The sequence below is a fragment of the Anolis sagrei genome, chromosome 4 (assembly GCF_037176765.1).
Source record: "Anolis sagrei isolate rAnoSag1 chromosome 4, rAnoSag1.mat, whole genome shotgun sequence".
Taxonomy (NCBI): domain Eukaryota; kingdom Metazoa; phylum Chordata; class Lepidosauria; order Squamata; family Dactyloidae; genus Anolis; species Anolis sagrei.
Window position 1 is genome coordinate 45,834,196 of NC_090024.1, and position 27,719 is coordinate 45,861,914.

The 27,719-nt window shown below is 39.1% G+C and overlaps 1 protein-coding gene across 2 annotated transcripts; it reads left to right on the forward strand.

Moving 5' to 3' along the window:
* Positions 1–421: 421 nt before the first annotated feature.
* On the forward strand, positions 422–25,939 carry ARMC1 (armadillo repeat containing 1). Of its 2 annotated transcripts, none has more exons than XM_060775393.2 (7): positions 422–618; positions 4,495–4,694; positions 7,350–7,441; positions 14,651–14,840; positions 22,193–22,309; positions 22,396–22,470; positions 23,618–25,939. In XM_060775393.2, exons 2-7 carry the CDS (start codon positions 4,518–4,520, stop codon positions 23,807–23,809), a joined length of 843 nt encoding a protein of 280 aa, XP_060631376.1. In that variant the 5' UTR covers positions 422–618; positions 4,495–4,517; the 3' UTR covers positions 23,810–25,939. The 2 variants fall into 2 exon arrangements, with proteins under 2 accessions (XP_060631376.1, XP_060631377.1); XM_060775394.2 differs by lacking the exon at positions 422–618 and adding an exon at positions 633–780.
* Positions 25,940–27,719: the final 1,780 nt, after the last annotated feature.

Here is a 27,719-nt window from a genome sequence, read left to right on the forward strand (position 1 = left end):
GGTCAACCTAAGTCTGAAATGACTTGGAAGCACACAACAACAACAATCCTATCTCATCAGCCAAAAGCAGGCCCATACTTCTCATTGAAATATTTTACACTACAAATAAGGTATGTGCAATGTGCATAGGAATTCATTCATATATATTTTTTTCCAAATTATAATCCGGCCCTCTAACAGTTTGAAGGACTGTGACCTGGCCCTCTCTTTAAAAAGTTTGAGGACCCCTGTTCTAGTGCATTTAACAGCCTCTGCTCAACGCAGGAGGTTTGTAGCTTGGAAAGAAAAGCAAACCAGGGCATGGAAGAGAGTGCGCGCGCAGCAGCGGAAACGGACGTGGGGGGGGGGGTTCCGCGCGGCGCCTCCTGGAATTGGTAGTTCGCGCGCAAGGCCCGTCTTGCTCCGCCAATCGGAGGCCGGCGCAAGAAGGCAGGCCGTGAGTGGAGCGGCGGCGCTCTGGGACGCAGCCAACCCGGCCCCGCTGTGCTGCCGGATGCTGCCTCCCGGGCGCGGGGTTCCAATTCTGCGCCTCCCTCCTGCCTTCCCTCAGGTCTCCTTTCCTGCCGCCTCCGCGGATCCGGAGGGACCCCACGCCTCCCCTCCAGCGGGCCCTGAAAAGTGAGAAGAGGGATGGATGGGGGGCTTCGGGGAGGAGAGACGTCAGTAGGGCCCACAAGGAGGGTCCTCGGCATGGCCATAGCACCGTCCTCTGACCCCTCTCTCTCTACACTAGATTGAATGCACCTTGACACCACTTGGAAGCATGGGAGCTGTAGTTTGGTGAGGCACCCACACTCTTCAGAGCCAAGAAGGCTTGCAACCTCGTGTGTGTCTACGCTGAATACTGCCAATCCAGGGAATTGTAGTTTTACAGTGTTTTTAACCTTCTCTGTCAAAGATTGCTAGGGCCTCACCGACCTACGAATCCCAGAATTTGTGTAGCATTGAGCTACAGCAGTCAAAGTGGTGTCAAGCTGCATTACTTCTACAGTATAGGTCAGACATGGGCAAACTTGGGCCTTCTGGGTGTTTTGGACTTCAACTCCCACAATTCCTAACAGCTTCAGGCCCCTTCCTTTCCCCCCTCAGCCGCTTAAGCGGCTGAGGGGGGAAAGGAAGGGGCCTGAGGCTGTTAGGAATTGTGGGAGTTGAAGTCCAAAACACCCGGAGGGCCCAAGTTTGCCCATACCTGGTATAGATGGATGTCTAGTGCTTTCAAGTGCCTTCATTCCATCTCCGAAGGCCCACACTACAATTAATGCAGTTTGCACCACTTTTGACTGTTATGGAATCCTGGGAGTTATAGTTTGATGGGGGCACCGCCACTCATTCGCAGAGAAGGGGAACAACTATGGAAAACAACATTTATTTAGTTATTAGCCGTCCCCTGCCACACATTGCTGTGGCCCAGTCTGTGAATATGTGTTTTGTGTGTGTATGTATGTGTATATAGGTGGTTTTGCCCATCTGTTGTAATGTATTTCTTTACTTTTTGGCTTTTTAAGTCTCTTCCACTGTGCTTTTCAGTGTTTTTATGAGTGATGGTTACATGTTGGCCTGATAAGTGTAATAATAATAATAATGATAATAATAATAATAATATTAATAAACCTTTATTTATACCCCGCCACCATCTCCCTAAGGCAGTGGTTCTCAACCTGAGATCCCCAGATGTTTTTGGCCTTCAACTCCCAGAAATCCTAACAGCTGGTAAACTGGCCAGGATTTCTGGGACTTGTAGGCCAAAACACCTGGGGACCCACAAGTTGAGAACCACTGCCCTAAGGGGACTCGGGGTGGTTTACATGAGGCCATGCCCATCAGTACAATACAATATAATACAAAAATGGTGTATTGTGTCCAAATTTGGTGTCAAGTCGTCCAGTGGTTTTGGAGTTATGTTAATCCCACGAATGAACATTACATTGGGTTGTTGTAGGTTTTTTCGGGTTATATTGCCATGTTCTAGAGGCATTCTCTCCTGATGTTTCGCCTGCATCTATGGCAAGCATCCTCAGAGGTTGTGAGGATGGACCTCTGAGGATGCTTGCCATAGATGCAGGTGAAACGTCAGGAGAGAATGCCTTTAGAACATGGCCATATAGCCCGAAAAAGCCTACAACAACCCAGTGATTCCGACCATGAAAGCCTTCAACAATACATTGAACATTACATTTTATTTATATAGATTTACTATATTTATATCCCACCTTTCTCTACCCTGGAGTGGACTCAAGGCAGCTTACTGATTGGAAATAATTAAATGCCTTAACAACAATATACAGCTAAAATATATTAAAATTACAATAAAAATTAAATACATTAAAACATTATAATACATTACTGTCACTATAAAACCACACAATTTGTAATCATAATCCAGGCCATCTCCCATGATTCCATAGCACTGAGCCATGCCAGTTAGAGTGGTGTCAAACTATATTAATTCTATAGTGCAGACCCTAATCCAGCCATGGACAAACTTTGGCCCTCCAGGTGTTTTGAACTTCAACGGCCACCATTCCTAACAGCCGGTCATGGACCATAATAAAGTGGTACTGTTGTTGAGCAGACCCACTCTTGTGCCTGCAATGATCATGCCATCCTGTGCACATTTATTCTGAATGGCTTCACCCATTTAAGATCTCACCCTCAGTTAATTTCAAGACATGAGTGGATGAATGAATTGATATAGAATCAGTGGATTCAGAAGGCAGACTGTTGTTTTTCAAAAAGCCCCCTAATGTAACTGTTATTGGAAATAGAATTAAATGTTTTTTCAGGGCTTTAATCTGAATATTCCTTTTAACATAAATGGATGCATTTGTAATATTCTTTCATCACTGGTCAGGTTCCAAGGAATCACATATCTATATCCAGTTATTCAAAGAAATATCTGGCTTGTTTATTGCAAGAGTTATTTTGAAAAGTTGTGTGTTGATATGGGACTATATATTTTGAATGCTGACCTAAAACATTTATTTATTTATTTATTTATTTATTTATTTACCTTACTTATATACCACTGTTCTCAGCCCGAAGGCGACTCACAGCGGTTCACAACAAATACGAACAGCAAAAATTCAGTGCTACAGTATAAAAACAGCCAACAACCCAACACATGACAGTATTAAATAATCTGGGCCAATTCTCACATTACCTTTTGTACTCTGATTAATTACAGTTTTTATTTTTTTTCTGAAGAAGACACAGGTGCCAAAATTAAACAATTCCTGCATGTTGAATTTGTTAAAGCAAGTTGGCATGATGGCCTAGGCCTCATCAGATAATTTTAATAGTAGTTTTTTTCTGCAGTGGGGTTGAATTCCTATGCTGTAGAAGAATAATCTTTAATTTGAAGAAACATAGTTAAATAGATGTAAAGGAAGATACCTGGTAAAGCTTATCGTCAGTACGTTTTATTGATTAGCCCATCAGCTATATCAAAACATTTGATAAACACTTTTAACCCATACACATACAGCATACAATCTATAGTACAACAAAAGTTAAAATCAACAAGCTGTTAACAAGTGATCAAGATCCCGATCCAGATCCAATATCTTCATCACCCCATCAGAGGTAAAGCTTACTAGTGTTGTTGCTTTTGCTCTTTAAATGCCGGGGAAACCTAAATTTCCACCTGAGTCAGAAAATAACATTGATGTCTTATAGATAAGGTTGCCAGCTCAGCCTGTTCAGATAGCTCCAGGACATTGTCCAAAAATAGGATTTCCCATTTCAACTCTCTTTTCACCTATTTATTCCTCTTACCAGGTGATGGATGAAACCAATCATTCTTGTCATGATAGCTTACTCATATCATATTCTATGGATTTCATAAACTCTTATTTTCCCCCTTGAATGACTACTTGCACAATATTGACATTGGTAGAAGTATTGATCAAGATCACAATGAATTTTCTGAAGTTCTTTGACTTTTCTTCAATATTGAAGAAAAGTCTTCTGGAAGAGGTCTTCTAAACATGTTAAAGTGAATGTCAGTGTACAAAAATTTAAAAATGTATAAAGCCTGTTGAGTTTTTAAAAACTTTGTAAATGTGTTACTATGATGCGTTCGTTTTTAAGAACAATATTAAGGATACACTCAACCCTCCACATTTGCTTATTTAACTTTTGTAGATTTGATTTAATTGAGATGGGTTTTCTAAGAATTTCTGGGTCCTAGAGTGCAACTTTATGGTCAACTTTCAGATAGAGAGTTCTAGAGAGGTGGTCTCTCAAGATTAAGAAAACAGTCGGTTTTTAAACTTCGCGTTTTCCTACTTTCATTGGGAGCTTGTGTCCCAACCCCAACAACTGTGGAGAGCTGACTGTATTATCTTTAGAGGTGGTTGTGTTGAAAGACCAAGATTACTATACATAGATGCCATAAGAACTGAATTACAAAATCTACGGGATCAGTTCACAGGCACTTGCAGTAAGCGCTTAATTAACATTTTGATATTACTAATGCAGTCTCTCTTATCACAGAGTTTTATGCATGAGAAAGAAAAATGAACAGCACCACAATGAACGAGGAGCCAGATGCGTTATCTGTTGTGAACCAGCTGCGGGACTTGGCAGCTGACCCTTTAAACAGAAGAGCAATTGTCCAAGATCAAGGATGTCTACCAGGACTTATTTTATTTTTGGATCATCCTAACCCTCCAGTTGTCCATTCAGCACTACTTGTAAGTATAATACACTTCCTTATCTTGCAATATGTTATGTGGATTTTCAGTGTTGTTGATGAACAGTTCGACTATATATCAACACAGTTAGGAAATGAGTAAACACAATGTCACTAAAATAAAGAAAGCAGGTAGCTGCCGGGGTACTCATGCAAGGTCCTTTGGTATCTGGCTATTCTTTAAATGCTATATGTTGAGCTCAAGTATAATACTAAATACAACTGTAGAAGACCCAAATGGCTAGTAAGCAATAAATTCACCAAACCTATTAAACATTCAATTGATTTTTTTCTTATCATGCAAAAATATTCATATTTTGCTAAACCTAATTAATATGCACAGAAAACTACATTTCATAAAACTAGAAATATGGTTTCAGCCCCCTAAGTCAGATTCAATATTTTGGGCCATCGTTGTTGACTTCTGTCCCATATACACAGCCAATGCTGAAAAAGGTTTGCTTACCATAATATACATAACTTAGGCTGGATCTACACTGCCTATGTCCCAGAATCTGGCCCCAGATGATCTGTTTATCACAGATTATCTGATAGTGTAGACTCATAAAATCCAGTTTAAAGCAGATAATATGGGTTCAGATCCTGGAATATAGGGAAGTGTAGATCCAGCCTTAGAAGCCTGTTAGTAGAATTTCCATAAGATTTGTACTACAGTCCATGTCTTATCAGAACTAAGGACCATTAAGGTTTTTGACCAATGCATAGGTATAGGATTATAGCTTTAAGATTTAGACTTCGGATTGCAAGGTTTTTAGGTCTCAAAATATCTATTACAGTGTTCTTGGAGTGGAATGTCTTTGTGAATGTGTATTGCAGCAATTCTAGCATCTCATTACAGATAGGGCTGGAACTTGGACTTTCTAGGTCATACGAGGACGCTTGGACTTTTGCTTTGTTAACTTAAGTTTATATTTGATATACATGCTGATAGCCACATGGAAAGGCCATTCCTTTGAATGTAATTTTGACTCATTATGGGGAGTCAGTACTGTTCCTTGTGTTTTTGTACTGCCTGGAGTGTTAGTGGACCTCTCTCAGTCCTCCATGCAATTCTATGCATCCATCCCAAGTATGGTCAAAATATAGGATCAGGTACCCATGAGGAGACTTAGAATGTATTCTCCGTGGATACAGGGGTTGTACTGTATGTGCCAAATCTCTTTGAAATGAAACTTACAGCTTCTTCATATGGAACAAAAGTATTGGAAGGCTACAGTATTTGTTGCTGCAGTTCTCATGTTTCTATCATTCCAGTTGGTTGTCATGCATTTACCAGCACTGGCTCCAGCCCTTTATTCCCATGCTCAAGTGGGTTTCTGTTTAATTCTAAGACATAGCAGGGCAGTATATTCCCTTTGTTTCAGTTTCTTTCTTTTTCATTAGTTAAGAGTTACAGTGCTACAGTGTTTCGTTGACATAGCACTTTGGCATTATAACTATCACTGTAAAAAACAAAAAACAAACACCTGCAAAGAGGAGAAACTTCAGACTTCTAATTGAAGCTAATTATAGGGAGTACATGACGCCCCTATCAAAGTAGCTCCACTGGCTGCCAATAAGTTTCTGGTCCCAATTCAAGGTATAGGTTTTGACTAACAAAGCCCTAAACGGTTCAGACCCCGCCTATCTTTGTAATCACATCTCCCCCTATGAACCTCTAAGATCGTCCAGGAGGCCCTCCTCTCGCTTCCACCTCTGTCACAGGCACAGTTGGTGGCGACGAGGGAGAGGGCCTTCTCAGTGGTGGTCCCCTGACTTTGGAACATCCTTCCCAGGAAGATTAGGCAAGCTTCTACACTGTCCTCCTTTCGTAGGGAACTGAAAACCTGGATGTTCCAGCAAGCTTTCGAGAACGACTAGTCCCTAGACCCAGTCCCTAGGTTGCCATATAATACTCTGTTCTTCACTTCATCCACCTCCCCAGCCCTATAACACGTTGTTTGCCTTATCCCTGGCCCAGCCCTTTTATAGTACTCTATTTTAGTACTCCTGGCCATTGGTATTGCTGAGCTCCTAATGGAGCTCCAATGAAATTGGTTTTATATATTCTGTTTTTTGTGTGTTTTATCAGGGTTTTTTATTGCATGATGTCTTTATTTTCTGCTTGTTTGTTTATTAGGTTACAGTTAGGTTATTCTATATTGTCTAATGTGCTTTGTTTTGATGTAAATTGTTTGTTTGTTTTTCATTTTGGCATTGAATGGTTCCCATATTTGTTGGAAACTGCCAAGTCCCTTTCAGAGATTGGGCGGTCTATAAATAAAGTTTCATTTGTTATTTATTTATATAACTTGACTGTCAAAACAAGGACCACTTCAGGAAACTAAGCCTTGGTCTTTTTAAAAGAGAGAGATATCTTTGAGGGAAACATTTTCCTCCTCCAGATTTAAGATGTTGCTACAAGCAACCCTACAAAAATATGGAATTAGTGAATTTGGAAACAACAACAACATCCAGCAAAATCCAAGGAGATACCCTATATTCTTCTTTAGACCAATCTGAAAGACACCTCAGAAAACAATGCATTGAACCTCCTCTTCTAGGCTTTGCAGATTATATGATCTACTGTTGAGAGATAAAACGAATGGAATAATAGAGACGAGTGTAAATTAATTTGACCCACCCTTTCTTATAGGCTCTTCGCTACTTAGCAGAATGCCGTGCCAATAGAGAGAAAATGAAGAGCGAGCTGGGTATGATGCTGAGCTTACAGACTGTTGTACAAAAGTGAGTACCTTTTGCAGTAATGACACATACTTAATGCAAATATATATTAATGTTGTATTAATATATGTTTAGGAACCAGCATGATATAAGTGGTTTATATGTTGGACTAGGTTCCTGGGAGACCAGGGTTTGAATTGATGCTTGGCCACTGAAAACCACGCATTGACTTTGGACAGATTACACTTGCAGCATCAGAGCACAGCAAGGACAACACCTCCCCAGACAAGTTCTGCCAAGAAAATGTTTGCCTTAGTCACCATAAATCCAAAATTACTTGAAGGCACAAAGAAATAACAATGTCCTTGAAATCAGTCAGTGTTTTGTAAATAAAGTGTCCAGGGGATTTTTTTTTAAAAAAAACTCGAATGCAGAACAGTTTGTTATTTACATTGAGTGAATTTTTAAAGCTAATACATAGGTAAGTCCCATTGATTACATAGCTGCATTCTAGTTAGGCCTAAAATTATATTTAGTTTTATGAGCCTGGTGGCCCACAGGTAGTGAAGTTAGTGGCTAGTTATAATTGGGGCTGATTATAAGGAGCTTACAACTCCCTTGTTGCAACAGCTCCTTTGGCTGCCCATCTATTTCTGGGCACAATCCAAAGAGCTGGTTTTAACTTATAAATCCTTACATGGCTTGGGTCCTTTGAAAGTTCTTTGAAAGACTGTATCTCACTTTATGAGGCCATTAGAGCCTATGTATTTTGGTATTGAATGCTTGCCACTGCTTTGTTGGAAACTACTCTGAGTCCCTTTGGGGAGATAGAGCAGTATATAAATAAATTCCTCCTCCTCCTCCTCCTCCTCTTTTCTCTATTCCACCACCAACTTTGTTCGAACAAGGGAGTGGGACTTCTTGGTGGCTACTCCCAGATTTTGGAGCTCCCTCCATAGAGAGACTAGGGCCCCTTCTACACTGCCATATGAACCAGATTATCAAATTAGATAATCCGCATTATCTGCTTTGAACTGGATTATATGAGTGTATACCGCGAGATAATCCAGTTCAAATCAGATAATCTGGATTTTATATAGTAGTGTAGAAAGGGCCTAGGATTACCTCATCCTTGCTCTCTTTCTGTCATTGGGTCAGAACATTTTCAGGCTTTTACAAAAGTTGGGTTTTTGAGATGCATGATGCTGTTTTTAAGGCCTTGTAATGCATTTTAACAGTTAACATTTAAATTTCATAAATTGTTCAATTGTTTCTAAAGTCTTGTATTTTTTATTAATGGTTTTGTATTGTTTATCATTTTTATGGATTACATAAGTTGTTAGCCATTTTGGATCCATTACTGGGAGAAAGGCAAGATGATGATGATGGTGATGATGATGATGAGTGTTCCCAATGTGCAAATAATATGCAATTGTGTTAGCTAATAACTTGCAAATGCTTTTGAATTGTGTTTATAGGAAAATGATTCCTGTTCCAAATCAAAGCATGTTATCCAGTACATAACATTAAACAATGTCATGATGGCTACCTTTTCATGTAAAAGTGGAAATATTGTTGGGAAATTGAGATAAACAGCAGCTCATGATACTGAGCAATAAATGAATGAAAACTAAATTCCAATCACTCAACTAGAAGCAGCTTTTTTACAAGAATGACTTGCCTTTGCCTGCATAATTTTGAATTAAATCTAGCACTGCTTTTTCCAATTTATGACTTGCCTAAGATGATCAACTCAATTAATATGTATTTAATTACCTGGGAGTCCCTTGTAAGTAGAGTAAGACACACATACTTCAGGAAAATGAACCATCTCCATCAATTTGAATTGTTTGTAGCGCTCATTAATAATTAAACTTCAAAAGTTTTAAATAGATTTTTTAAAAAGTTACTACAAGTACGTGTGTGGTGGAAGGAATGGATGTACGTTATCATGGAAGAAAACAACCCTAAATGTGGTGCCTTGTGGACACATAAGAACGCATGTTTTTTTAAAAAAGCAATATTTAGTACAAATAATGAAAATTTAAAATACAGTGGGGAGTGTATGTCTTCCAGAATATGTCTGTTTAAACTTAGTGAAAAAATAATTGAAAGTGCTATACTGTTTTAAAAATGATTGTGCAAGTGGTTGCATTTTTTTTTAAAAAAAGAATTTGCTTAAGTGGTGTCCTTAATGCATGGAATAGCAGAGACACACCGATACAATCCTTACTTTTACTCTTGACTAGATGGCATACACGATAGCCCACTGGATGAGCTCAATGCCTTGGTGCTTTAGCAATGTTGACTGTATTCATCTCCCTTATGAATTACAGTAAAGTTGCATGCCCGGCTGTTTAAAGCCTGTTAATAACTCAACTCTCTGAACTGACATATGTTCTGATACACTCACATCGAAACATAGCAGCAGCATATCTTAGCAGATTTATTGGGGAGATTTTTCTCAGGAGAATTTTCTTTAGTGTAGAAGAATTTAAAAAATCTCACAAAAGAACCATCCTTTAGGGAATAGCTAGTTTGCAAGAGGCTTTTAATTGCAAAATTATAAAAATTCTGATAGGGATCAGCTAACATTTATGCAGCAAAACAAATTAACCAGAACCCAATGCATACTGAAGAAAGAGAGAAAATACCAAATGAGTAAAGTATTAAACCATGGGAAACTTTGGGAAAGTGGCATTTTAAAGCACGCCTGATTGAGGGCATCTTGGCTGGGGAAACCAGTCTATGGCCATGCAGACTGATGTCAACAAGGGCAGAGCTTCTTAAACATTTTCTACTTCTGACTCCTTTCAGTTCAAGAGATTCTTATGTGTCCCCAGATGTTCAGGAATATAAAATATAAAACAAAAACCAACATTGAAGCCCCCGATGGTGCAGTGGGTTAAACCTCTGAGCTGCTGAACTTGGTGACCGAAAGGTCGCCGGTTCAAATCCGGGGAGCGGAGTGAGCTCCCGCTGTTAGCCCCAGGTTCTGCCAACCAGTTCAAAAACATGCAAATGTGAGTAGATAAATAGGTACCACTCTGGCGGGAAGGTAACGGCGCTCCATGCAATCATGCCGGCCACATGACCTTGACGATGTCTACAGACAGTGCTGACTCTTTGGCTTAGAAATGGAGATAAGCACCAACCCCCAGAGTCAGACACGACTGAATGTAATGCCAAGGGAAAACCTTTAACTCTACTATAAAAACCATCAATACTGACAATAAACTACTATTTTCAAGGCTTGCCAAATAGGTTGGTTTTTCTTTTCATGAAGTACAGTTGAAGTATTTTTTGCAGAACCCATATAAACACTGCACTTCGTTGCAAATTGATTTGTGGCATTCAAGCAACTTGTCCAATTTTTTGCAGTCTCACAATTTGGCATTGGGACCTACAGTTCAGGAAGCAGTAAGCTAAAAGACTGGCTTTAGATGAGCTTTTGCTGTCCTGGAGTCCAGCACTCCCCAAAACAAACAAAAACACTTCAAAAATCAATACCATTTTTAAAATATAAAAAATAGAAATTTATGCTAATGAAAGAGTTCATGACAAGGTGCATAACTCCTCATTACACTTTGGTTTAATGAAGAGCAAGGTTTTTTTGAAATTAGTAGTTGATCTCTGGTGACTTCCTCTTTTGTAAGGCGACGGTGGTGTGACCTGCAGGTATGATCCTTGGAAAAGAATTTAGCACTTTGGTCCAGTAAAGCTGCCCCTTCTGCAATAAATTATAATTGTAAACTATTTTACAATTTGTTATTTCTTAAAACTTCTACTTTCCAAAGTACTGACAGTCCCCAAGTTATGAACAAGATAGGGTCTGTAGGTTTGTTCTTAAGTTGAATTTGTATGTAAGTCTGAACAGGCATTTTTTTAAGTGTAACTCCAACCAAAACTATATATTTTTTAGTTTTGGATTGCATAGGGAAGGATTAAGGGAAAGGGCTAGGGTTAGGGTACTTGTTTTGCTGTCTGTTGCCCCTGTTCAGAAGATTTCACCTTACTTTCTGTGCCTGTGATCATTGCATTTTGAAAAAAAATGGCTTGCTGTGGAAACAAGAATTGGTGAGACAGCTTCATTTGAGACACCTTTCTCCCATGATAACTCTTTCAGGAGTGAATTTCCCTTCCTAGGAGTAGATTTCTCTCACTTCCTGTTGTCACACCCCCTTATTAACTTGGAGTCATTTGTAAGTCAGATGTTTGTAACTTCGGGACTGCGTGTAATCTATATGGGACATCACCAAGGTATGCATCACAATGACTAGATTAGGGATTTCAAGGAATTGATGCAGTTGGTGCTTACCGTTTAAATGTGCAAAAGGCACACTGCAGAAACCTGGATCTTTGGGTTCAAGGCTGAATTCCTAACTACACCCAAGCTGTAAACCTGAGTCTTTGAGAGACTATAATCCCATCCAGCTGAGGCTGTATCTATATATTCCCGATCTGCCTTATTACTGACCAGGACCACTTCTGTTTTGCTTTAGTTGACCTATGGTTTATTTGCCCTCATCTAATCCATTAGTGATTTGGACCCAGGTTACGTACAGGTTTGCCTTCTCCCATCCGCCTGGAGGACATTGAGGTCCTCTGGGAGATGCTTTCTCCAACCAGCTGAACCAGACTGGAAACTGTCACCCAGCCTCCCCAAGACTGTCGAATGATCTGCTGGAAAAGCTCCAATAGCTGAATGAGCTATCAGAATTTAAAACACAGCCAAAGACCCATTTTGTTCAGCAGGCTTGTTCAGTCAGTTTTGAACCATGAGTTTTGGATTTGCATTCTGTTGCTGTGCATTTTGATTTTTGTACCATGTGTTTTGGTGTATTGTATAGTAGTTTGTTTTGATATATGTATCTTGTATGCATTTTTGTTGATGTGTTTTGTCTGTGTTGAATCTCACCTCAAGCAGTGAGGAAGGGCAGGTAACAAGTTGTTATTGTTGTTGTTCCCAATCATGGTTTAGTACGGAAACTGATTTTTTGGCTGGAAAGGATAAAAAGAGTTGGGTTCATTCGTTTAGTGGTGTCACCAAATTCTAAATCTCTGAGTAACCTCTCCAAGAAGTTTCATGTAGACATTGAATAGAATAGGGATCCCACAGACCAATGGCCATGTAGTCAAACGAGTCCCCCAGCACCACCTTTTAGGTTTGTCAGAAGGAGCACACTCAGAGTAAAACAGTGTCGTCCTAGCAAGGTGGCCCAGAACATACCATGGTTGCCATTATCAAAAAGTGCTGAGAAATCCAGCAGAACCAGCAGGAACACATTTCCTTGTCTAGCATAGGTTTTCTAGCAAGATGATAATGGCTTTTTCCACCCCATAGTCAGACCTAAAACCAAATTGAAATGGATTAAAATAATCAATTTCATTTAGGAATCTCTGGAGATGGGAGTTAACCATATGTGTTGATACCTTGCCCAAAAATTGAATATTGGACACTGGCCAATAGTTATCCATTACAGAGAATCAGGAAAGGTTTTTTTTTTCCTTTCAACAAAGGCTTCACAACTGTCTCCTTTACACTTTTAGGACCCTTGCCTTGTGGTAAGGAGGTGTTGACAAGTTCCTTAACCCATTTAGCTGGTTCCCTCTGCCCTTTTTAATGAGCTGGAAAGGGAATGGATAATGGATATAGTGGGCATACAGTGGCTCTCACCTCTCCAGTGATCTTCCGCATCTTTAGGCTGTACGAATGGAACAGAATATATTATTATTGGACAAGCAGGGGCCAAGGTTAAGCATCAAATTTGTTAGTCAGACGTGGTCTACATTCTGAAATGTTAAAAGGCAGTAGTTTTTCATGCAAACTGAAAAGCTGTGAAGGAAAAATGCTGAAACAAGCTCTTGTATGATATGCAGTTCTTTCTGACAGCTTGCTGGAATGAAAAGCAAAGATAGCTCAAGATGCTATTTTAAAAAGAGACGGCATATTTTAATGTGATGTTAGTGTATGTGAGAGATGCCAGACTGACAGTTTTGTGGGTGGAGGTCAGTACCTACAGTGGAAAATATAGGGGAATTGGCAGTGGACTGCTTTCTTTTCTTTCTTTTCTTTGTTCCAAAGGATAAGCTTGTATTTACTGTAAGGAAAATAATGCTGCTTGGTCCCTCTGTCAGCTAAAACATTGCTTGTGTCAATAAATGTTTTCTCCAAAAAAGGCATAGATTTCCACACTGCATAGCCAAAAATAGAATATTGATTCAACAAATGCAAAAGTCAGTTCTCATCATCTCACCCCATTTCTGTGGCCAAGAAAATGCCTTTCTAGGTATTAATTGATGAATATGTGTGGTTTGCTCTGCCCCCTTAATGTTTTGCATGTTGATGGATCTCTTAGCTGACATGCAGGCTGCATAACTCTGGAACAATCGGGTATCTTTGTACATAGGCTTTAAAATATAGTGGTGGGAATACCCCTATAAATGTAAAGCTGGATTTCAGACTCAGGATAACGATACATCTGCACAGGGGCATTGTTGGTTGGACGGGCTGTTGCCAATAACTGGAACCACACATTCTTATAATCTCTTCATGTATTTCTTAATGCATATATATGTTGTGTGTGTGTGTAAATAATATATATGGAAAACAAAATAGGGCTATATATTTGGCCTCTACTGATAAGGCACTAGAATGGATCTCTTCATAAGTAAACATTTATTATTTATCCCCATGGAGAATCGTAAAGCTGTGATCTTACTGGACAGAAAGATAAAGAGAACTGGAATTCAGAGAGTAGAGCGTAAGTGCTTGTGAGGAAGAGGACTATCCAAGATTTTTCTCCCAAGGTAGAAGATCTAGAGTGAAGAAGGAGCAATGGTTTGTAGCCATCTCTTCACTTCAGTCTCTCCTTCGGTGAGTACATTTCACAGAAGGAGAGCCATAATATAAAGTCCAATTCAGTAGTTAAGGCCTCATAAGTCTGGCTCTTTGATTGTTGTGCCAATCTCAAAGTCCAAATGTGCCAGGAACAATCGGGTATCTTTGTGCATCTTCATAGGGAATTTCACTGTCCAATGGAAATACTTCTGTTTATGCTGGAGCATTAAAAAGGACAAGCAGGTAAGACTTGGAAGGCATTGATGTTTTCTAGCAATATTTCCTAATTTCAATAACCCTATTTTAGAGATTATAAAAAAGAATCAGTATACCAGTGGAAATCATGAAGGTCCTCATGGTCTATATTTGTAAAAGGAAATATAATGAAAAATAACAATTGATACCAATTTTGATTATTTTTTACCCCCTAGGACCACAACACCAGGGGAGACAAAGCTGTTAGCTTCTGAGATCTATGATATTCTTCAGTCTTCCAGCATGTCTGACATGGACAATGTAAACGAGATGAATTCTCGACGTCGGAAAGCTCAGTTTTTTCTCGGAAGTACAAATAAACGGGCTAAAACAGTAGTTTTACACATAGATGGCCTTGATGATTCGGTAAGAAATTTCTAAGCACTTTTTGATTTATAACCCGTGTAGGGAATAGATGCTCTGGGAGAGGCAACTGTTTTCTCAAACATATCTTTACTGTGTAATTAAGAATCCTACAAACTGAGTGCATAAAAATAGCAATGTGTATTAAGGCTGATTTACAAATAACATGTAGGAGTTGTTTTTAATTATTAACAAACAGTTAAAAATTTTCCTAGGTAATTAATTTTGAAAGAACATTGCTCTTTGTCTACATATTTTAGTACACTAAATTCCTTCATCTGTATGGAAAGTGTGTGTTTTTGTTTATTTTTTTGGTTTGCTTTTCAACTTCATAACAAATAGTAATCCATTCTGGAACTGATGTATCTTCCTGACTACAACCAAGTACAGATAGTCCCCAAGTTACGAACATCCAACTTGCAAACAACTCATAGTTAAGAAAAGGGGGTGAGACAACAGGAAGTGAGAGAAATCTACTGCTCGGAAGGAAAATTCTCATCTGGAAGAGTTGTCATAGGAAAAAGGTGTCTCCACTGAAGCTTTATCAGCAATCCTTGATATCACCAAGCCAAATTTTTCAGAATCCAATTATCACAGGGACAGTGAGTGAGGTGAAATCTTCTGAACAGGAACACAGACAGAAAACAAATTCAGCAGGGGTGTTAACCCTTCCCTATGCTATCCAAAGCTCTCTCTCTCTCTTTATATATATTGCTAGAGTTACCCTTAAAAATATATCTGTTTTGACTTATATACAAATTCAACTTAATAATAAAAATACAGAACCTATCTTGTTTGTAACTTGGAGACTGCCTGTAATCCAAAAGTAATTTTCCCTCACTAATTTTTCCTTTCAGAATGACAAAACCTGCCAGATAACACAAGCCAATAAATTCAACTTTTTGTAATGATCAGAAATGAGAGTAGCACAGTTTAAATCCATTTTTGTGCTGATTTTGAGTATGTATTTATTTTTTCCATCACAACAACTTTTTAAAATATGACAAATGGTACATTACAGTGGACTACTGCAAAGTCTGCACATTTCACATCATATTCGTGTAACACTAACCAAGAAGTATTTTTCATCAGGTATAATTTTAGGCCATTCTTATAGAGTTTTTTTGCACTGAATTTAGATCTGTGTTTATTTTTTCTCTATTGTATGTATTTTTTTCGCAATGAGGCTAATCAAATAATTAATGCATTTACACATTGATATCAAATGGATTGATATCAGTACGTAAATGCATTAATTATTTGATTAGCCTCTTCAGAAAAACTATATGTGATAGAGAAAAAATAAACACAGATTTGAATTCAGCATGAAAAACTCTATAAGATTGATCTAAAATTATATCTGATGAAAAATACTTCTTGGCTTGTGTAATGTATTGTTTTATAAGTTCAGACCAAAGGAAATGTTGACTTTTCTTATTGGCCTTTCTTGACATCTTTTCTCGTTGCCTGAGATTTCTTTGGCACAACCATTGTGATAATGAGGTCTCAGTGGAGTCTTTATGCATTGTCAGAATAACTTCTATAAATTTATCCCCATTCCCCTGTAGATAACACCCCAGGGCCATGTTTGCCTTTTTATGGCTGCCAAGCAGCATGTAAGACTGTTTGAGCATGTTATCCACAAGTACCCTTAGGTCTCTGTGTTTCAGTTTTGTAGCCATTTTCAATTGTCAGACCTAATCTACTTTTACAGTAATACATTTTGCCAAGTAATCCTGTTAAAAGAACAAAGTTTGTTAGTATACCCTCTTCTCTAATAAAGTCATTGGTTGTTAATCTAATAAATAATGAGCATATGCACATCTCTTCTCTTCCAGAGTTACCTTTGTTCCTTGTTTTGTCTCTCTTTCTTCCATCCCATGTTCCTTTAAGCCAGGTCTAATCACTTCCAGCAGTCTTGTGCTTATTATGTTTACTGACTAGGTAGTTCATTTGTTTGCCCATCACTGTCTTTTAAGCTTTTCTAAAAGCCAGGAAAATGCTGCCTATTTATCTTTTGCCTGTCAGTTTAAATAAAGACACATTATCGCTGTAAATGTTCTAAGGTCAGCACATCTTAGGGCTGTCTCGTAAACACAGCTAATGCAGATCCTTGCAATTTCACTCCTTCATGTTGAGGTAAAGTCTAGAGTAAGACATGAAGACGTGCTTAATTTAAAGGACTTCCTTAATGGACAGTGGCACACCAGCATACCTCTTTACCGTGAAGTTGAACATTGTATTTTAGAGGGGCTTTACTAATGATCTCTTACAGTGGGAATAAGGATTTGTCAAATAGAGACCTCATATCACTTACATTATGTGCAACAAGGCTAGAAATAGTCAAAACGTGGTAAAAAAATTAGGGAATTCATCAGTCGAAAATTGGCTAAACAAGATAAATCCTTATCAGAGAAGTTAACTTATAAATTAAACGTTGGAAAAGGAAGATTAAAAGAAGACTACTTGATGACACCATTTGTTAGTCATATGTGCCAAAATAAAGACCAATTTAAGCCATCAAGTGATCAAATGAAATACCGGATCAACAACTAGATATTTATTTATTATTTATTTACTATATTTATATACCACTCAAAGAGGTGTGCTTCAAATAATGGCAAAATTCAACACCATCATACATACGAACAAAGCATGTAACTAAATGACATGTAACTATATATTAAAACCATTAAGATCATGTTAAACGTAAATCATAAGTAACATTTAGACCAGGGGTCCTCAAACTAAGGCCCGAGGGCCAGATACGGCCCTCCAAGGTCATTTACCCGGCCCTCACTCAGGGTCAACCTAAGTCTAAAACTACTTGAAAGCACTCAAGAACAACAGCAACAACAACAACCCTTTCTCATCAGCCAAAGCAGGCCCAAACTTCCCATTGAAATACTAATAAGTTTATATTTGTTAAAATTGTTCTTCATTTTAATTATTGTATCGCTTTTAAGTGTTTTTTTGCACTACAAATAAGATATGTGCAGTGTGTATAGGAATTCATTCATGTTTTTTTTTCAAATTATAATCCAGCCCTCCAGCAGTTTGAGGGACTGTGACCTGGCCCTCTATTTAAAAGATCTGAGGACCCCTGATTTAGACAATTTAAAACAGAGAATTAAAACATTTAAATACTAACATTTAAAGTCACGTGCTCCAAAATCGCAGTCTGAAGCCAGATACATACCATTATGATAATATGCAGCAGAAGAGATTGAATAATGCAGTTGTAAGATATGTGACAAAGCCGTGTTTTTACAGTATATTATGAATTAGGGAAAGGATGGAGATGGGTTTGTTTGGAAGGAAGAGGAAAACATGTAATTGTGTATTGTTAAACATCTTATATTAAAATTACATTTGAATTATTATTCTTAATGTACAGTTAGTCCTCCAATTTTGCATTTTTGTGGAATTTATTGTGAGTTTGCCATCAATAATTGAATGGGATTTTTTTTTTAGTTTTCCAGCCTTCTGTAGGAAAATAATAAGTGATGTGCATAGACTAGAAAATGTAAAGAAAACTAAAGTGCTTCTTTAGTTCTTGTTGAATAGGGAGTCTAAGTTACCCTCATCATAAGCAATGTGGAGCTTTGTGGGGCAGGGGAAAAGAGTGGTGGTTGTGGGGGAGAGGTTCTCTTGACAGGGAAGTGGAGAGTGAAAGGCTTAGCAAACCTTGGCTATCACTTCTTGGTGTTGACTTTGGGAAGCAGGCCAGCCGCCTGCTTCTGCCTTGTGGAGGAACAAGTAGCAGGGTTGCAGTCAGGGGTTTAGAGAGCCACAATTTTTCCATGTTTGTGAGGATCCTATGTCTCTATCCCCTTCAAATGTGAAGATAAACAACTCAAATGTAAAGTAGCATTTTATAAGGTACTCTGAGTACCGGTTATGAGAACAATGTGGTGCAATAGACTCACAGTTAACTGGAACTCAAGCAGCTAGAAATCTCAACCAATGGACAAAAAAATCCCAAAAGAGATAGTAAAGAGACAAAGCTGTTTTTATAATACAGTAAAACTGTTATATTAAGTTAGGTTTGTCTTAGTTTGCTTTTAATTATTTCAATATTATTAATAAGTTAATACAGAGTATATGGTATGGTATAGTATGGGGTACTGAATTAGTTGGGCCTATTTGTAACTCTCAAGCAACCAAAACTACATTTCTCTGGCATCTAACAATTCTCATGGGTGCCTGTTAATGAAAAGTATACTGCATGTTAATAAAATAATTATTGTGGTTAATAATAGTAACCAGAGCAGTAATTATCAAAGCAGGATGGTAAAGGGGAAAGTGATGCACATGTTTAGAGGAATATTTGAGGTGTTTGAAACTCATGAAGTAGGATTTGTTTTCTCTATTGCGTTTCCTGAAATAATAATTAGACCTCCTAAAGACTCTCCCCAGGCAGGCATGTAGCCGGGGGGGGGGGGGGGCTCGGGGGGCTTCAGCCCCCCCTGAAAATTTCATGGTGGTTCGTGAAAAGGCCTTGCTGATGCATTACTTAAACTGTTATGTTTATTCATATCATGATCTGATCACCATACTCAATATATCCCATATGCATGGGGGTATTGGGGTAATGATACAAAAGGTTTGCTAGGGTAGACCCTCTTTCACTCAGACACAGCCCCCCCCCGAAACTCAGCCCTCCCCGAAACCCCCCCTGAAAAAAATTCAGCCCCCCCCCCCCGAAACGAAATCCTGGCTATGGGCCTGTCCCCAGGGGTGAGAAAGGGTGAGAAAGGCGGTATATAAATACTTTAAATAAATAAATAAAAAAAGATTTAATGGCCTAACTTATAGTTAAGAAGACAGAAAGCTACAGAACAGAATATCGAGTTCTGCCTCAACATATACAGGAAACATTAGTTCACTGTATTTTAGGAATTTTGTAATTTTCAATTTTTTATAATTTCATTAATGAGATTTTTATGTGCTGTTGATTATACTTCTGTCATTGTATTCATACTTATGTATTGTTGTCTGCATGTGGCACTTGGAGTGCTTGTGTAAGCTGCCCCAAGTCCTTTTGGGGAGATGGTGGCGGGGTACAAATAAAGATGATGATGATTATGCAAATGATTTGGGGTGTTACTTGTAAGCAGAGCTGTTGGGCTGATCAAATGTAGCAAAAAGGTGTGACTTTCCACTAGAAATGAACAAAAATTAAGTGTGATTCCCTGATGGAGAATGATGAGATAAGAGGCTTCTGCTTCATAACAAACCACAGATCCATTGTGTATCTGTAGTTTCCAAACACAGCTCATGCAGGTCATTCATACACCACAGGGGCCAACTGTCTTTGAGCCAGTGCACTTCCTTCGCCCTTATTTTGAATTATAGAGAGGGTGTTTAAGTTTGTCGGCATACAAAGTTAAGAACTTAGCGCTGGTTGAGAAGAACTTGTGATTGACCTGAAATCAAGCAAGCTGTGATATTTTAAGCCCATTAGGATTTAGGGCTTCTGTAAATAGCAAACCCTAAACCTGGCTGTATTGAATTAACTCTCAACAATCTGGGCATGATGATGCTGTGCAAAATTCTCAGAATGTCTGTAATTCAGGTGTACTAAAAGGTTGGGCCAAGTGCAATCCTGGGGCTGTGTGCAGTTCCCCTGGAAAGCATTTTTGCTTGTTTGAACTCCCCACTAAAGATCAGCAGAGGAGGTCCTCCTCTCGGTCCCACCACTGCCTCAAGCGTGATTAGTGGGGATGAGAGAGAGAGAGCCCTCCCTGTGGTGGCCCTCCAGCTCTGGAATACCTTCCCAAAAGAGATTAGGTTAGTCCCCACCCTTCAATCTTTCTGATCCAGTCTAAAAACATGGATGTTTAAACAGGCTTTTGACCTCAAGTAGGCTGTAATGGGCCCATATGAGGTTGATACTCTGGTACTTTAGTTGTTTAACTTTAGTTGTTTAACTGATGGCAGCTAGTTTTATCCACAGATGTCCTGAGTTTTTAAAATTGAGTCATTTTATTTTATGTTCTATATGTTGTTATAATTTTATAATTTTATGTGATATTGTTTTATACTTACGTACCATTTTATGTTATATGTTGCACCCTGGAGTGCCTTTGTAAGCTGCCTCGAGTCCCTTCAAGGAGATGGTGGCGGGATATAAATAAGGTTGTTATTATTATTATTATTGCCGTTGTTATTGTTGTTGTTATTATTATTATTAGTCCACAGGGGTGACAATTCCTCTGCAGTGTTCAACATCAAAGAAATCTGGGGTTGGAGATGGTATTCCAGGTGGTCTCAGAGAAAAATTGACCCCTGGCCCCTGTGTAGTTGCCCACTGTGGAGTATGGGCTACCTAAAGGATTTATTCTCAAATAGAAGTCTGTTTGGGCTCTGAAGTCTTTGGGAGAGATTCTGCTTCTCTCTAAGATAGGCTATGGAAAGTGCGAGGGTGGCCCTGGGACTCCCTTCCTGGATATCTCCTAGTTGGCCGCCTTTTGGGAGACAAAGACCATTTAGTTCATGTTGGTTTTTGGCAATTGATTGGCTTCTGACAAAGGGCTTTTTGTATTTTAGCACTATAATTTCTTTAATAACCTCTCTGCTTGTTTATCTGCATCTGATTGAATCTTGTGGTGAGCCACCTTGAGTCCCGGCCCTGGGAAAAAAGGCTTTGATATAAATAAAAAAAATACTTTTGCTAGCTTTCCAAGACAACATACTGCTATATTGTCTCGCCGCATCGTGAATGCATTAAAGCATGCTGGGATAACGCAGAGCAGGTGCAACCAGCACAGGTCAATGTAGTGTTGTTGCACAGTAGGCACTGTCACTTGCTTTAAAGATAACATTTGCCTGTGTGTTTGTGAACAGACATTTTCTTTTGGAATCAGAGTTCAGTTTGTGCAGTGCAGTGATGTCCATGAACTGCCACAGATGAGATAGCTGAAGGATACAACAGCTGCTTTGATGCATTCAGTCAGTATGGATGCAAGGTGTCTGATAAATAGCAACTTAAACACTAACTGCTCATCAATGAGCATTTCAGTCAGTCAGAACTTAACCACAGGGGACTGTTTAGCTGATCATACGGAGAAAAGCTTTCTTTGCTTTTCAGCACTTTCCCTTCATTATTCACAGTTGATTCCATCCTGGTTGGTCTTCAGAACGTAAGCAGAAATGTTATTTTTAAATTCTCCATAGCTAAATTCATAGCAATACTTCCTCTTCCTCCTCCGCTAAAATAGACCATTCTGCTTCATTTTGTTTATAGCTGTGTTGTCTTAGAGTAGATAGTCTTTCATATACATATGTTTTTCGTACCTGCAATTATTCATACCTACAATTTTTAAAAAAATCATTTTTTAAAAATATTTTAGTCTCGGAGAAACCTGTGTGAAGAGGCCTTGCTGAAAATCAAGGGGGTCATCAGTTTCACGTTTCAGATGGCCGTTCAAAGATGTGTAGTCCGGATCAGATCAGATTTGAAAGCAGAGGTAAGAAACTTGGTACAGCTTGTGGGTACAGTCCTCAGTATTAGATAGAGCCTTTTTAACTGACTTGATCTTTGATCTTTCTGTAGGCACTGGCAACGGCAATAGCATCTACCAAAGTCATGAAAGCCCAGCAAGTTGTAAAAGGTGAAAGTGGCGAAGAGGTGAGAGAACTGAAAAAACGGGGTCTTATTAGCATTGGCAATAAAAACAGAATGAAAACTATTAATTTGTTGGTCCCATCAATCACCCAATTCCTCCAGTTAGTAAAGTCTCATGAGGAGAGGGGAGGGCTGGGGAGTCTGATCATCCCAATACTGTTGAATTACAATGCCACCTTCTAATTAAAACTTGTTCACCAGTTGTGCCTGTACCTTGAGAAGCCAAACTTGGCTATGGTGGTCCACGCTCTTCTTACATGAAAGGTAGACTATTGCAACACACCCTATGTGGTGTGACCCTATGTGGCCTTTGAAGACTGTTCGGAAGCTTCAAGTGGTTCAACGGTTGGCAGCCAGATTGCTCACTAGGGCAGCATACAAGGAGCATACAACCCCTCTGTTATGCCAGCTCCACTAGCTGCCAATCTGCTACTGAGCACAACTAAAAGCACTGGCTTTAGCTTATAAAGCCCTACCTGTTCAAACATATCTCCCTCTATGATCCACCATGGAGGTTAAGATCTTCTGGGGAGGCCCTGCTCTTGATTCCACCTCCTTTTGCGGTGGCCTCTTGGCTATGGAATTCCCTCCCCAGCAAAATTAGAGCAGCCCCCTTCCTACTGACCATCAGGAAGAAAGTAAAAACGTGGTTATAGCATTTTTTTTTTTAGTTCAACAAGAGAATAAGGAATAGTGAACGGACCAATGGAATAGCTCAATGTCAGGGTAAACCTGTGTGTATGTATGTGTGTGTTTGTATGGCTGAATTACACTTAAAATGTACCTGTTCTGACTTACATACAAATCCAACTTAAGAACAAAGCTATAAGACCTATCTTGTATGTAATTTGGGAACTGCTTATATAATTAATAGGACAGTTTACCTGAAGTTTTTACTTAATATAAAAAGTGAAATCCTATAAAATGATGCATCTTCTGGTTGATTTGGCAGAATGAAGAATCTAGAAGTGAATCTAGAAAGTTGTTTTATCTCATGCATCATTCCAAATGGCCTGAATTTTTAGACTGTTAGAATTCTGAGCAGGTTTGGATGGCGTCTTAAGCAGCCCTTGCGGTAGCCAGCTTTGAAAATCTCTTTATAAAACGTCCTTTCTCCTGATAAATGGGTGTCCCATATTTCTATAAACAGATGCTGGTCCCCTTCCAAGAAACAGCAGTAGAAGTGGAACAGAACACCGACCTCCCCGAATATTTGCCAGAAGACGAAAGCCCTTCCAAAGAGCAGGACAAAGCCGTGTCCCGCGTTGGGTCACATCCAGAAGGTGCAGCCAGCTGGCTTAGCACAGCTGCAAACTTTCTTTCTAGGTCCTTTTATTGGTGACTGCAAATCAAGGTTAAGAGACTGTGTGAACCAACAGGGGGCCGGTTTTCCATTGGTGTGGTGAACTGCCAAGTGCAATTTGCAATAAGTTATCACAACAGATTTTTAGACTACACAAAACATATGCTGTGTTTTACATTTTATTGGACACATGGTCTTTTGGGCCATTGAGGACGGAGGTCTCAAAGCAAGGTTTGTTCCTTCTCTTGCCCCCTACCCCTGTTCTCCTATGTTTTATTGCCTCCCTTTTTAATATGGGTCCATGATCAACCAAACCTTTTTTGAGTGTATAAAGCTTTAAGTTAAAACTCATGATAAATACAGATAGAGTCCGTTCACCATAAATCTCAGGACATCTGTGCCAGGAAGGTATTAGTTTGAGTTTTGCATGGATTGAAATGCCTTTGGCTGTTGTTTTTTCATCATTTTTGCCTTATTTCAGATTATATTTCTTCTCTGGATGGTCACTCTAGAGGGAATAACCAGATTTCTTTGCCACTTCTTTTGGATTTTTGTTTCCAGCTTTGTTCAGAGCCAATGTGTCTACATACCATTTGTTGCTTTGGAAAGGAATACATCAGACTTGAGAATAACAAGTCCTTTCAATCTTGGAGACCCGATCCCTTAAGTGACAGTCTATTGCCATTCTCATCCTGAACCTTAGTAATAAGATGAAAAAATGTTCACATATATCATATAGTAAATAACTGGCTGCAAGAAATTGCTTGTTAAGGATGGCAGCAGATCTCTAAATACAACCAAAAAACAGCTGTTTGCAATTTAGCTTGGTTAAGGAGCTCTGGTCTCAAAATTAGTGATCTACACCGGTTATACCTTGTTGCAGAAATTGTCTGTGGTAGAAAGTGTGGTGATTATTTTCAGTCAATGATGAGAACTGAAAAAAGTCTGTGTCTGTGAGGAGGGTGGGGAATAAAATGCTGAATTTGCCATAGTGCCACTGCCCTTACATGTCAAACCTTTATCGCTAGGTGGAAATTTAACTGTTATCCCTGTTGCCTTTGACAGAGTGCTTTTATATTCCAGCTCCTTGTACTATGGCAGGAGATGTGAAACCATGTGGAAAGGCTGTAGCAGAGCTGGGAATGGCACAAGGATGTGCCGATGTCTACAGAGGAGGGTGGGCCCCTTACAAATAATGAAGGAATCCCCAAAGTGCACTAACCTGGTCAAGACAACCAACAAACCAACCTATACCTGCATAGTTGTCTTTACCTTGTGGTGGTGCAGACAATGTATATGTTGACAGGTGCCTGAATCACTGCAACTCGTCTCTGTTTAGCTTCTGGAAAAGTTAATATAGATCAGGTTTCAGCAAATAAATATTATGCCGAACAATTTAAGTGATTGAAATCTAGACTGAGATTTTTCTCGGTGTGTTAGAACAACTCTAGTGCAGCTGCTTTGTGCCGCAGGAGTATAGGTAGCTACTTTAAATTCATTTTGTGATGCAATCCGTACAGATATTGACTTCACCAGTGAGGTAAATTGTTTGAGGTATTGCTTTGCCCCTTTGAAAGTCTTATCTCTTTGGCTTACATAGCCGCAGCAGTAAAGTAGCAACAAGCAATTGTTAGTGTAATGAAAATAATGTACAAAGGAGAGAGGAATGTAAAATACTACTACTAAGTCAAAGTTCACACAAATTCTGTGTCTATTTGAAATAATGATTTATTTTTGGATTAGTTTCCCCCTATTTTTTCATGTATCTAGATTTTTTTTTGGTTTGAAGTTTACACGCACAGAATACACGCTTTTCGAAGGCATGTATTGTATTAAATAATATGTATTATTAAGCATATTGCTGTCTAGAATGTTACAATAGCAGACATGTTTGCAGAGCTCCTGTTATATACCCATGGACACAATGTTTACGTGGATCATCTCTTGTCTCTCCTCTGTCTGTGCATTTTGCATCGCCGCACACCCACTGCACTACACAACATACTCCTTTGGATATTAATGATTCAGTACAAAGTAGATATTAAGACTCGTGTATTCAATTTGTAGGTATGCGTTTTTTTGGTCAGTATTGCAGCTCTCCCATTTGAAGTACCTGTAAAAGAGCTTTTCAAATACTGTAAAATAAAATGTAATACAATGAACTACCAATATTCTGGTCTTCTAAGGGCATTTTCAGGGTATTTGTCTCCTAAGTGTGAGCTTGTGGCTTTCTGAATGCATAACGACCAGCATAGCATCCTGGTTGTAATTGGGAGAGCAGGGATTTTCACAGCTGCAGTTGTACCAGGGGGCACATTGTGTGTATTGAAATCTGTTCCCTTGCAAAGCTACGAGGAACTCTTATTTTCCATGGAAGCAGAATCCAAGTTGTCATGACCACAGACACAATCTTCAAAAATGGAATGCTTCTTAGCAGAAACCGAGGCTTTGGATTATGGTGTGCACTCGATGAACATTGATTCAGCCGAGCTAATGCTACCTCACAGCTCTGGGGCATGGCCTCATTGTCCTATTGTTCTAATTATGTACTGCGGTTGACATCAAATTCTCTCTGCTCTCTTTCATTCCCAGTCTGCTCCCAGTGAATTGATAAAACAGATGCATGTATAGGCAGGCCCCGAGTTACAAACATCTGACTTACAAATGACTCACAGTTAAGAATGGGGGTGAGGCAACAGGAGTTGAGAGAAATCTACCCCTCAGAAGGGAAATTCACTCCTGAAAGAGTTATTGCTATGGGGAGAAACTGTCACCAATCCTTGTTTCCACAAATTTTTCACAGGGACAGAAAGTGAAGTGAAATCTTCTCAACAGTGGCAGAGACAGCCAAAAAAATTAACGAAACAAAAATCAAACAAAAAGAACCACAGGGGTGTTAAACCCCTCCCTATGCTATCCAAAGCTTATATCTATATCTATATCTGGAGTTATACTTAAAAATGTACCAGTTCTGACTTACAACTAGTTAAACTTATAACAGAACCTATATTGCTCCTGACTTGGGGATTCCTGTATAGTATTGTAAATGTTTAGATCTTTGTTGTGCAGGGACTCAATAGTTCCTCCCATTTATTGTTATTTTTTTCTACTCTTAGCTGCTACAACATTTCCAGCCACTTCCTTGGACAGGCATGAAGCTTTGGTTTTCTCTTTGATCCCTCTTTGCTGCTCCCGTGGCTTGTCTGCTCATGCTGCTTGTCCCTTCCACTGCAACTCCCAACATCACATACGTTCATAATCAATGGCGAGGAATTTTAAGAGTTTTGATTTGACAACTGGAGGACAGCTTGATTCCATCTCCTACTTTCTAACATTTCAGAAATATATTCTTTCTTCTTGCTCCTTTCAGCAAAGCAACTAAACAAAAAATCAAATTCCACTATGATAACCTCTCATCTTCACTACAAATGTCCTATTTGACTGTATCTCACCAGGCAAAGGGGCTTTTCTCCCCATGCAAACAAACTGAGGGAAATGCTGTTCATTTTGGCTGCAGTAAGAGAAGAAATAATTTAAACTTCCTCACGCAATTTACTTCAATCATTAACAGGTGCTATTTGCATTTTTAGACTATGTCCATGTTAAAGCATAAGAGAAATTAAACTGTTTAGTTTGTCCCTCTTCTTGGAAACCCCTTTGGAATAGGTAGCTTTTGACTTATATTTGATAACATGTTGTGTCCATTGATGACTTACATAAATTGGGTTGAGCAGAGTTTTCCTCTGATGTAAATAATAATCCTATAACTTCTAGAGCAGTGGTTCCCACACTGCCATCCGTGCATCACCAGTGGTCCACAAGAATGAAAATATGGGTTGCAGACTCACCCTTACTACACTCTTGCCTCAAACCATGTGGCAACAAGAATGACTGGTCTCACGAAACCCTCTTATAATGCTGAGGCAGCAGGGATGTTGGGAGGGAGGAG

What these genes read in the sequence shown, in the direction of transcription:
- ARMC1 (XM_060775393.2), top strand. Translation starts at nt 4,518, where the DNA reads ATGAACAGCACCACAATGAACGAGGAGCCAGATGCGTTATCTGTTGTG. An exon ending in TAGATGGCCTTGATGATTCG is followed by an intron (nt 14,841 to 22,192) that starts GTAAGAAATTTC and finishes AAAATATTTTAG; the next exon opens with TCTCGGAGAAACCTGTGTGA. An exon ending in GATCAGATTTGAAAGCAGAG is followed by an intron (nt 22,310 to 22,395) that starts GTAAGAAACTTG and finishes ATCTTTCTGTAG; the next exon opens with GCACTGGCAACGGCAATAGC.